Below are 12,870 nucleotides of genomic sequence, written 5' to 3'. Positions count from 1 at the left end.
ACCCACACAAACACCTCTCAAGTCTGAGGATAAGGATAAGCAAACTGAGGAGGTGGAGGAAGAGAAAAACAGAGGAAAAGGCAGACTCAATTCAGACGAAGAGCAAGAATAGTTTAGAGGACAAACCAACAAAGCAGCAGCTACTGTATGCTGCATTTTGCACTGATCCAGCTGCTCAGATCCTGTTCCATGACATAAAAAGGACTTAAACATTCCACAGCAGCAAGGAAGATTACATTAAACATACATTTAGCTTGACCAATCATACATTTTTATATAGCTGCTCCGCAACAGTTCCTCATTCAAACATTCAGTATCTTCAGAAAATATTTTCTTTGCTACAAGCTACACAAGAAAAATCCAATTTTTTTTTTTTTTTTTTTCCAAATATTCTTCAACATTTCTAAAGACTGGAAGTTACTGTTTCCATTTAATTCCAAACATCACTATGATGGCTTCAACAAGAAGTCTGGTTGCATTACAGAGTTATGTTCTTCATAGACTATGACAGAAGTGAAGCCTTGTACAGGTAAATACATGAGATCTGAAGAGTTTCCTTTAACCTCTTCCTGCAAAACCAAAAAATACTTTTTTTTTTTTTTTTTTTTTTTTCCAGAAATATACAAAATTGACCAGAGCTTGTCAATGTTTGTTTGTTTTTATTAAGCTCTAGCTGTAACTCTTTTGCAAGTGCACCCCTACCCGGTCTTACTTCCCAAATCTGGGAAAAAAGTCCTGGCCTAATAACAAACACACAGAAAAAGCAATCCTGTTACAATTCATACACATCATCAGGGACAGGCCTGTGAGACAACTCCATATGGAAGAAGCCATAACCACAGTAGACCAATAGTAAAAACAACAAAATACACTTTTGGACACTTCTGGGGGAAGCTGAAGATCTGTATACCAAATATCTGTATTCAATTTCCACACATGACTTTGTTTTCGTGTCCTTACGTAACACAATCGTTAAAAACCTATTACAGCACTCACATTATGGTGCACATTTGTCAAGTGGACAACAAAATAGGAAAGAAGTACTTCTACTGTACGTAAGGAAGTTCGTTAGTGAGTTTATCAACTGAAATGACTAATAGTCACTGTAATAAGCTGAATGCCCAGCCTTTCACGAGCAATGCAGTTTCTGGAAAACTGTAGGGGAGCATTTTTGATCAATCACTATAGTGAAAACACAACAAACCATACACTAATCACTTCTGACACGCAGAAATAAAGAAAAACTTTGTTGAGAGAAAGGTCAAAATGCAGACTGCACAGTTACTACCTTCCATAGGCAGCCTTTCAAGGGTGACTTAAATGACAGCAGACTAGAACTGCAGGTGCCATAGCAAAGCAAAAGCTCTGAATGCCATTTGCCTTCCCTCTCCCCACGCCTACACCTCCTTGCCAGAGATGACAGAAGCAAATTCAAGAGACCTGCATAAGGAAGCTGTCATTTAAAAAACAAAGCCCAAACCATTCCTTGCTCCCCTTTCCTCACTTTAGAAAGCACTACACATGCCCCACCAGAATCAACATCTTTCTTCAAGCCAGGACAGGATGAGTGAATATCTACTTAACAAATAGCTATGACCAATAACAAAATAAACAGCAGGACCTGAGGAAACATCTGCATTTGCTAGAACCCTATTTTTAATTAGTAAGGTACATCATTGATCACAACAACGGGGCCATTTTATCACTGTCACTGGGGATTGTTATTGACACTGCAGCTTGATCAATTGTTTTTTCTTCCCATTCCAAGCAACCCAAGTGCCTGTCCAAGGAACGCAAATCACCATATTTAGATACTACAGACAAAAATCAGGAAGGCAGGCAAATATTGGGTCAAAATACAGCTTAAATACAAACAACCTTAAATATACATCTTATACATTCACGTTTATTTGTCTTTGTGTGCAAAGTATATTGCTAGCATCGACAAAACAAAAAGTATTTTCCAAACATGATTCTAAGCAATGTTGAGTCAAAGAACTGCAACTTCTTATAAAAATTACTTAAATTGCTATGTCATCAAAACATACTATTGCACATGAAGTACAATTTCCCAGGTATGACATCAAGAAAAATGTCACTGTATGTAAAAGTACTTCACAATTGATACTCTGAGCAGCTCTACTTGTTACCTGTGTCACTAAAACAAACCTACCCTAAATCTTACAGTTATCAGTCCCAACAGGTAATATTACCCTATGAATCAAGTCTACAGAAAACAGAGCATCATTCAACCCAGTAATGCAAATACTTTTGGTCATTAACAGTTTACGATATTTCTGGGACATACGGATGAACCTCAGGTTACACTAATCTGAAATTCATGCAGTTACCAGATATGTCACACAAACAAAAATAGTCATTAAAAAGCAACAATTTCCTAAAACCTGAGTCCTGTATCAGAAGGCAAACTACAGAGAGGCAACAGCAGTTGATTTTTCCACTACTTGCTTTACTGCAGCCTCTTGATACGTGGCCATTCATAAGTACACTGTCATGATCCATATTACACATAATCATGATGAAGATTTCTTCCTGAGAATGAAGGGTTTTTTTGTGACAATGTAGGCATACCTCTGAATACTTGGAGCGTAACTGTATTTATGCACTACTGGACACAGCTGGTAAGACCTGATACTCTGGCAGCAGCTCAGCTGTCTCAACACTTCGCACCATAGCACCACTAGGCCAAACACAACATACTCTGACAGCAACAAGCACAGGACACCTTAATGAACTAGATAATTTGCTTACAGATAAATGAGGGTTGAGCACTGTTTAACTCAATCCCTTATCAGCTTCAAAATTCCACCCAGCTTCTTGTTTTACACATATATTTACCACATATAAGGTAGATGGACAACACAGAGCACAGTTAACTTTCTGTGCTCAGCAGTTGCTTACTCTTGGGCTTCTGACTATAAGAAAAGAGTGTTAGTCTCACTGCATATTCAAAGTGATCCCAGGAGCATTCCAGTCCTCTTTTTCCCATATGGTGTAAAACAAAACAAAAGCAAACCAAAGACAAACAAAGAACCCACAGCAACTGTCTCAGATCCTTTGTGCTGAAAGACAAAGTGTCAAAACAGTGAGAAAACAGTAGCTTTTTTTTTCTCCATGCATTCTACAACTATTACAGTATATATAACAAGATTGTTAATTATTAGAATATAGACAAGTGCTTACCTCAAAATACATTTTCCTAGTTTCTAACAGTAGCACACAGCCAGTTTTCTGTTCAGTTCTATATAAAAGCATGCGATCTCAGGTGCATAGCACCACAGCTCCTTGGGTGTGTGGGGAAGAACGCATTCCAGCTTTAAAATACAGGCTAATGGTCAGCAAAAGTACTCTCAAGTACACAAACACTGTAGAGACACAGTGGATGAGGAAGAATTTCTCCCTTCCTGCAGAACTAACAGCAGTAATGATAGCAGACTCCTACACACCGCTCAGCTTAAGCAAAATAAGTCACTCCACAAATTAGCTTTGAGGCCACTACAGGTAAGCAACTGCTGAGTTGCATTAACTGAAGTTGCCAGTAGCAGGGAAATCAGCTTGAGTTAAATAGCATTACTGTGCTAAAGGTAAGGACCTGTGCATAAGACTTGCAAAAGACACAAAGTAAGAACTGTAAGTTCTTCACTGGAAAAAAAAAATATGACAAGTCTCTTGAGAGCACAGAAACCTGGTTTGAGATTAAAAAAATATATTTTACTTAGCGCTCACCTCTAGATATCTTCTGAAGTATGAATTACGCTCCTTCAAACTAAAACTGTATGTATACACACTTCAGTACTCATACATGCATTTGTGAAACCAGGAGCTTTCCTGCAGCTTACACAGGAATGCAAGTCCCCTTAGAAGTCTGTGCTGCAGAGAATGGTTAGAAAAGCAGGATGAAGCATTCCTAAAAGCTTAGGAGTCATAGATCAGTCGTAACTTCAAGTCACAAGAATTACAAGTTGTTGCAGCACTAAATAAGAGGAGAGAACTGGACACTTCAGACATGGAGAAGGCTGAAGTACTTAACGAGTTCTTTGCTTCAGACTTCACTGTCAGTCAGGCTTCCCACGCCTCGTGTGCCCCTGTACATCTGAGCAGGGTTTGGTGAGCAAAATCCCTCCCAGTGTAAAAGTGGAGCCAGTCCAAAACTACTTTGCGAGGCTGCATGCATACAAGTCTATGTGGCCAGAAACATATCCATTCTAGGAACTGACTGATGTGGATGCAAAGCAGTTCTCCCTCATATTTAAAGAATTGTGGCTGCCAAGCAAAGGCCCCAGTGACTCCCACATTAAAGACAAAGGAGATAGGAAGACTTAGGGAACTACAGGCCAGTGAGCCTGTTGTTGTGCCTGGAAAGATCAAGAAGCAGATACTCCTGAAAAGAGTATCAAGACATACCTGAGATGAGGATGTGATTTGGAGAGACAGCCAGCACAGCTTCAACAAGGGCAGATCATATCTGACCAACTCGGTGGCCTTCTAAGATGGAGTGATAGCATCAGTGGCCAAGGGCAATTGATGCCATCTACCTGCACTCATACAAGGCCTCTGACACAGTCCCAAACCACATTCTTCTCCCTAACTTGGAGAGATGTGAATTTGAAGGCTGAACTATTTGGTAGATTAAAGAACTGTTAGAATGGATGTCGCCAGAGGATGGCCATTAATGCCTTGATGTTTAGGTGCAGACTGGTCACGAGTGGTGCCTGTCAGGGGACTGGTGCTCCTTAACATCTTTATCAACAACATATACTATGGGACCAAGAGTGCTCTCAGAAAGTTTACTGATGACAACAAGCTGAATGGTGCAGCTGATACAGCAGAAGGAAGGGATGCCATCCAGAGGGACCTGGACAGGCTTGAGAAGCGGGGACAAGAGAATCTGCTGAGGTTTCATGATATCAAGAGCTAAGTGTAGCACTTGAGTTAAGGTAATCCCAGATGTAAGAACACACAGGGAGAAAAAAACTCACTAAGAGAAGACCTGCAGAGAAGATCTTTGGGTTCTTGATGGATAAAAAGCCAGACATGAGCCAGCAGCACACTTTTGCAGCCCAGGAGGCCAAAAGTATCCTAAGCTGCACCAACAGAGGGGTGGCCAGGAGAGAGATGGAGGTGATTGCCCCACTCTACCCTGGTGAGGCCCCATCTGGAGTCCTGCATCCAAGCCTAAGGTCCCCAGTCCAGGAAGAAGCTGTCGGCTCAAAAATGATCAAAAGCCTGGAGCAACTTTTCTATGATAAAAGGTTGATGGAGCCAGGCTTGTTTAGCTTGGAAAAGAGAAGGCTCTGGGGAAATGTCATTGTGGCTTTCCAGTAGATGAAGGGAGCTTACAAGCAGGAAGCTTTTTGTACTCTCTATTAGTGAGAGGACAAAGTAGAATGGTTTCAAAGTAAAAGAGGATAGATTTAGATTAGATGTTAGGAAGAAATTTTTTACTCAGAGGTTGGAGAGGTGCTGGAACAGTTGCCCAAAGGTGTGGATGTCCCACCCCTGGAGCATTCAAGGCCAAGTTGAACAGGATCCTGAGCCCCATTTGGTGGCTGGCCGCCCTGATGATGTCATGGAGGTTTGAACTTGATAATCTCTAATGCCCCTTCCAAGCCAAGCCATGCTATGACTCCATGATCAAAATAAAGAACCAGAAATAATAAACATGGTCAAAATGCTTTATAACTGTACAAGTGGTTTGATGGAACTAATGAAGACTATAAATAATCCCTTGTGAAGAGGACTGCTAAAATAAACATGCACTTACATTTCAAAAGCGCATAGATTATAAAAGAGAAACTCTGAAAGACAACTAGGGAATTCAATCTACAATCTTTGGAAGGTAAAGCTAATCAAATGAGACAGAGGGCACAAAGCATATCCATAATGAATCTATATTTCCTTGCCAGATCTTACAGCTTACTGAATCTGCTTATTTGCTCAAGTTTAAACAGTTTGCATACGTAACTGTAATTCTTGTGTTACAATATATCTCTAAAAAACCTATGTACCTACAAGCTATATAAACTTGTCCTACATCTATAGTATTTTTCAATGCTCCTAAGCTATAACAGAACCACCCAATACCTTTGATGGTCTAGACTAAGGCTTTGCCAGAACAATAATCCTCCCCCTTCCTTTTTTTCTTACGAAGGGGAACATCTATTAAAAAGCTTACAGATCCCGTGTAGAACTTCCTCCAGCCTCAATTCTGAGAATTCAGAATTCTCAACTCTGAGAAATAGGGATGACAATGATAACACCACCCTTCCTCAGGGCAAAGAACTGACTTACAACAGATTGTCAGACATTCAAGTATTAGTGAAAAGGAGAACACAGCTGCAGCAGGCTGTCCTATCAGAGGACTTCCTGTGAACATTTGCAGCCTTATCTTTTAAGTTCAAAAAATCAAGGCCATATTATTTAAATCTATCTTACTCTGCATAATTTTAAACTGTTTCTTCTGTTAGATACTCCGTACTAGCAATTTTTTTATTATTACTATTCCTAATGAACTGATTTCACTAATTTGACTTCGAACAGCAGCAGCAGTTATTCTGTGCTTAGAAAGCCCATCTGCTACAGCCAGCAAATCCGCTCCCTCCAGTCCTGTACCCCACGAGAATCAAGAAGAGGAGAAAAAAGCCTCAAACAAGCAAATGCAACCATTCCTAACTTCAGGAGCACTGCCCAGAGGACGCACAGAAATTACAGAGCAAAGTGTTTCCTCCTGAACGATGACGGCACATTCCTTAGAGTTCTTCAGGAAAGCAGGAAGGCAGGAAACATTCCATCTTCACTCGGGAGCAAACGTTTCGAACGAGTTCCTTCTAAGTCCTCTCACAATTTTAGAAGCCTAAGGTTATTTTTCACGCTCCGGGAAGCTCACGCTTTACTCTCTAAGATACGGCGGCTGTCTCACAGCACGTTCACTGACGACGCCCATAGCAGCCCTTTAAGGCGGGCACCCTGCCGGCCACGAACAGCAGCTGCCGGCAGCCCAGGCCGCATCCGCGGGACACGGCCGAGAGCGCATCCTCCTCGGAGGCCCCACAGCCAGCCACTCTCACCGCCCGGCCCGGAGTCCGAGCGGGACAGCCGGCAGCACGCGGTCCTCGCACCGCCCTACGCGGGGTCGCCACCCGCCGCCAAGGGCTGCACGGCGGGGCCGGGCGCCCGGCCCGAAGACAGAAGGCGTGAGGCCGCGGGATGGGGATACGCCCACGCCGCCCTCGCCCGTACCTGTTGTGCCTCTGCGCCGCAGAGGCGCTGCTGTAATAGGCCGCTCTGCGCTGGGCGCTGCGCGGCACCGGGTGTAGAGGGATCTGATCCGCCATCTTGGGGGCGCCGCGCCGCGCCTCCCCACCGTGCGGCCGGCACCTGTGACGTCACAGCCAACACCAGCTGACGGCGGGAGGAGGAACGGGCGGCGGGGCGGGGCGGGCGTCATTAAAGAAGGAGGCGGGGCGCCTTCGGTGGGGCGGTGTGAGAAACCTGGAGTTCGGGGCAGGCGGGTGTGGCTGCCTGGCGCTGCGGATTGACAGTTCGTGTTCTCTGCTGTTAAACGGAGCTGGTTTTTGTGAGAGGAGGTTTCCATGTGGAAGTGAGAGCCTCTTGGCTCACGGATAACGAGCCAAAGTGTGGCGTTTCACAAAGATCAGTCACCAATGGAAAAACACGGCGTGGAAGAGTTCACAGACCTACTGTAGGATGTAAACCTTCCTATACACCTCTGAAATGGGCTGCTGGGGGAAGCAAAAGGCCGTGCGCCATCACGCACAGAGCTGTCCTGCAAAAATAGAAGGGAAACAGTTTTGCCACGAGTATTCAAGATATTCTCATATCACAGCCTGAGCTTCTTCATCAAGCTAATTGCGTTGTTGCATCCATGTTTTCATGCAGTAGTAAAAGCTCCTTGGGTTAGAGACCTTGGTTGTGTGGCATCCATCATTGTGTGGTTTGCCTCGGGTTTGTCATCTAACCCTGTCTTGTGGTTTTGTGTTTTGTTTTGGTTTGCTTTTTTTAGAGAAAATTCTTAAATCTCTTCTTGGAGGATTTTTTAATGTAAAATTGAGACTTCAGCACGTGATGTTTAGATGTGCATAACATACCTGACTACGTTTTAAAAATGATGTCTCCTATTTATAAATCCTGCAAGGTCATGAGCAAACTGGCTGTTGATCTGTGCTTCTCTAGTCAGGCATCTGAGGCAGGTATTATTTTTCAAAGAGATAAAAGTTTCAGTAATTCATTGGCTAATCAGCACAGAACCACTTAATATCACAGTGCCGTGTATTTGTGACAGTATGTAAATATATTCTGAAATACACTTTCCATGCCATCCTTCCTATAGTTCTATTTTGCATCTTTTCTTACTACAATTTACAGAAAAATTGGCAGGGATCCAGAACCTATGATTTATAGATCTTCTGAACTCCTGATTTAAATAAAAATGAGCTGGGAGGGAAACAATTCTGCATTGGTTGCATGGGTGTAGAGCCTATCTATGTCTTGTCCCCATAGGACCTTTTATAATCCTTCATACTTGTTCTGCCTTTCTACTTCTACGACAAACGTTCAAGGTTAAATGTTCACTTCCTCCTAATCCTGTGTGTGTATCCAGTCTGGGCTAGGGTAGAAGAAGGGGGAGATGAAATACCATTTGAAGACAGTTCATTCTACACTTTCATTCTTGAAGCCAAATGTTAAAGTCAGTTATACTAATGTGAATTTGTATGAGTACTACTAAAATCAATTGAATATAAAACAAAAGTAATGAGTTTCAATAAGGTTCATATAGTGTTATGTGAAACCAAATGTACATTATTTTTATATACTAGGTGTTTTCTCACCTCATCCTGCAAAGAGCCTCACATTTCCATTTTAATTGGGGAACTTGTATTCATCACTGATGATCCAGCTCAATATCTGCCTTCAAATTTTCAGCAAATTGCAAATCAGTCCAAGACACCTAGAGGCATAAAAAATACCTGGAAAGACCTAAGCAAAGCAACACAATGTGCAGGTAAGAATCCTGTTGATTTTAAAGGAAGAGCTGAAGGCAACAAGTAAGAAATAATTTCTTACACTGTAAGAGCAAGGGAGAAGAATATGTACAAAAAAGAGGGAACTAAAACAGCTGTAGGTATCAGTTTTAATAATTCTAATAGCAATGCCTCCATATCTTCAGTTCTTATTAGTAAAACATAACAAAATAGTTCTCTTGCTATGGGAACAAAAGAAAATTAGAGATATTGTTTTCTCTGTGAGGATCCTTGTTTTAAAAGATTACCGCAGATGATGAGGCTGCAGGCAATTCAGGTACACAGCAAAATCAATAGGTTTAGAAGCACCAAAAAGTAAAAACAATCATAGAAAACATTACTATACTATCAAAGCAAACACAAACATGATATGTAATACAAACAAAACGCTACTTAATGTTTTGTCTACATAACTACAAAACAAAAAATTCTATTTCTATACACTGTGTTTTTAATATTCATGGCATTCAGTGTTTGTCAATTCATTTGTACTCCCAGCTGTTACTTTTCTTTCAGACCTTCAAGGTCTTCTGTTTGGTAAATATCAACTTTGTGGCTCTGGAAGAGTTACAGACTGCTAAATCTCTGTTCATCCTTTTTAGTCCATCCTTACAAAACAGTGGGTCGTGCACAACTGCACAACCATGTACCACCTTCACCTGTATTTCACAAAGAAATATAATACCAGGAAGATCTCTTCCAAATAAAGCAGCAAAATCATATATATGCTGTTTTGGGGATTTTGCCAGAGCTATGTTTTCCAGCTAGTGTTAAGTTTGCCAATTCAGTTGGCACCAAATGAGGCAAAAAAATCCAAGCAAGTCCTAGATTACTTAAGCCAAATTGTTTTGGAAATAAAGATATGCTTTGGTGGCTTCTGATACAAATAATAATCATGTCTTCATTTAAGCTACTCGTTTTTGATTGTTGATAAACAAAAGGAGAAAAATAACAACACAATACTGATTATTTTACTGAGCTTTTACAGTGACTCTTCAGTGAGAACCACATAGTAACTGTTCACGGTGTCTCTTCAGTTATATTAACCTTGAAGTTAAACATTGCTTCAATGTGCATTAAAAATCCAATGCATTTTGATTTCTAGTTAGCTTCTAAGATACACTTTCTCATCCTTACAATGCATTTAAATCTTACACAAGACTTTTCTTTGTAGTTGGAGGGAGAAAACTGTAGACAAACTTTTGAGCTGGACTAGCAGCATTTTGTCTTGTGAAGCCAGAGACTAGGCAATAAAATGTTTCCATGATTCCTCGTGCAATATCAACAGCAATGCACACCAGCAATTGGAAAGGACACAAATTGTTTGAATGATCTCCATGGGTTTATTTTAACAAATTCCATCCATGCTGTTGATATTTCAAATAAACAAATACAGCTGCTTTGACTCCTCCTTGAAACAGAGAGAAAATGCACCCATAGATTAATTACAAATCTTTTGTTGTTTCAGAGATTCTGAAAAGGTTATGGAAGGATAAACAAGACCTAAGCATAAATCTGAGTATCCACTTGTATTCTCTGCTTTCAGACTCAATAGATCTTATTTCCTTTTGCAGTTTTTATTACAACAGTGCCCAAAAGCTTCAAGTTGAATTAGGGGTCTTTGTTCTGAGAACCGTGCAGAAGAAGATAAAGAAAAAAGTTCCCAGATGATAAGTGACCAAATACATAGTGTCTTGTATGCTATATTTTTCAAAAATCAGAAATGTATTACAACGTCCTCTTTCTCATGTATATCCTCATGTCTGCCCCCACCACCAGATCAGACTCGTAGCAAAAGGGCTTCTTGTTCACCTCAGAGCTGCTTTTGGAACCCCTTTCAATCATTCTAAATAATGCCAGGTTTGTCTCCTGTTAAAATCCATCTGTATACTGATTTCACTCTAAGAATCATAGAATGGCTTGGGTTGGAAGAGTCCTCAAAGATCACCCAGTTCCAACTCCCCTGACATGGGCAGGGTAGCCAACAACTAGATCATGCTGCCCAGGGCTGTCTCCAACCTGGCCTTGAATGCCTCCAGAGATGAGGCATCCACAACTTCTCTGGACAGCCTATTCCAACATTTCACCACCCTCTCAGTGAAAATTTCCCCCCGACATCTAATCTAAATCTCCTCTCTTTTTACTTTATAACCATTCTACCCTGTCCTATCACTACCTATCTGTGTAAAAAGTTGAATTCCATCCTGCTTATAAGCTTCCTTTCTGTATACCCTCTCAGGTATCCTCAGAGTCTTCTCTTTCCCAGGCTGAACAAGCCCACCTGCTTCACCCTGTCCTTGTAGGAAGGGTGCTCCACTCTCTGGTCAGCTTAATGGCCCTCCTCTGGACCTACTCCAAAAACTCCACCTTTCCTCATCTGGGGGCCTCAGACTTGAATGCAGTAATCCAGAGGGGGCCTCACAAGGGCAGAGTTCAAGGGGACATTCACCTCACTTGTGCTGCTGACCACCCCTCTGTTGATACAGCCCAGGATACCGTTGGCCTTGCTGTGGGTGCACACATGGTTCATGTTAAGTTTTTCATATACCAGGACCTCAAAGTCCTTCTCTGGAGGGCTGCTCTCAAGGAGTTCTTTTCCCAGTCTGTTCTCATATCCAGGACTGCCTCAACCCAACTGCAGCACCTTGCACTTGGCCTTGTTGAACCTCATTACATTCACATCAACTCAATTCTCAATCCTGTTCAGGTCTCTCTGGATAGCATCCCTTCTATTGTATCAGCTGCAGTACTGCAGCTTGGTGTCATTAGTAAACTGACAGAGGATGCACTCAATCCCAGTGTATGCATCATTGATGAAGATGTTGAAGAGCACTGGTCCCAAGATGGACCACTGGAGGATGCCACTTTTAACCAGCCTCCATCTGGAATAGATCCACAGACAACAACTCTGGCTACAGATATGCAACCATCTTTATTGATCAACCTTGAAATCCGATTCTCCCCAATTTAGAGATAAGGATGTGGTGCAGGACCATGTCAAAGGCCTTGAAGAATTTGAGGTAGTTGACATCTGTTGCCCTTCCTTTGTCTACTGATGCTGTCACTCCATCAAAGAACGTCACCAGATTGGTCAGGCATGATCTGCCCTTTGTGAAGCCATGATGACTGTCTTAGTTCACCTGCTCATCCCTCATGTGCCCTAACATGTCTTACAGAAGAATCTGTTCCTTAACCTTTCCAGGAACAGGAGAAAGTCCTGCTGTCACATATCTCCCCAGTTATTCTTTTCTCTTTTCTCCTTTTCTTAAAGATGGGGGTGATGTTTCCCTTTTTCCAGTCACCAGGGACTTCATCTGGCAGCTATGACTTTCAAATATGATGGAGAGTATCTTCACAGTCACATCAGCCATATCCCTGAGTACCCTGGAATGCATGTCATGGGGTTCCATCAACTTTTACGTATTCTTATGAAGTGATCTCAGAATTCTTTTGCTTCCCCAATCCTTTCCTAGAGGCTCAAGAATACGAAAGTCAGGGATATGAGAAACAAGAGAAGCCTGGCTGCCATAGAAGACAAGGCAAAGAACTCATTGAATACTTTAGCCTTCTCCATGTCTTCATGGCAAGTTTTCCCTTCTCATTTATTAGAGGGAATAGGCTATTTTTGACCTGTCTCTTCTGACCAATGTACCTGTAGAACCGCTTCTTATTATTTTTCACATCCCCAAGTTCAGGGCCTTGGCTTTCCTGATCCCGTCTCTGCATGTTGGACAGCATCCCTATATTCTTCCCAGGCAACACATCTTTGCCTGGGAATGTCGTTCTTACCCCTCAGTTTGACCAGCAG

General features: G+C 41.9%; 1 protein-coding gene across 3 annotated transcripts in view; it reads right to left on the bottom strand.

Moving 5' to 3' along the window:
- The window catches only part of ATP9B (ATPase phospholipid transporting 9B (putative)), a 156,580-nt gene extending 149,211 nt beyond the window's left edge, over positions 1-7,369 (bottom strand). For all 3 annotated transcript variants that reach the window (XM_042837054.1, XM_042837062.1, XM_042837070.1), the window contains exon 1: positions 7,261-7,369. In XM_042837054.1, the coding sequence (XP_042692988.1) occupies positions 7,261-7,355 (95 nt within the window). In that variant the 5' untranslated portion in view covers positions 7,356-7,369. The remainder of the gene's footprint in view (positions 1-7,260) is intronic.
- Between the last annotated feature and the right edge of the window lie 5,501 nt (positions 7,370-12,870).

The sequence above is a fragment of the Centrocercus urophasianus genome, unplaced genomic scaffold (assembly GCF_019232065.1).
Source record: "Centrocercus urophasianus isolate 14NV4802_14NV808 unplaced genomic scaffold, USGS_Curo_1.0 seq_11, whole genome shotgun sequence".
Lineage (NCBI taxonomy): Eukaryota > Metazoa > Chordata > Aves > Galliformes > Phasianidae > Centrocercus > Centrocercus urophasianus.
Note: the sequence above shows the minus strand (reverse complement) of the source record. Positions and strands in the feature narration are given on the sequence as shown.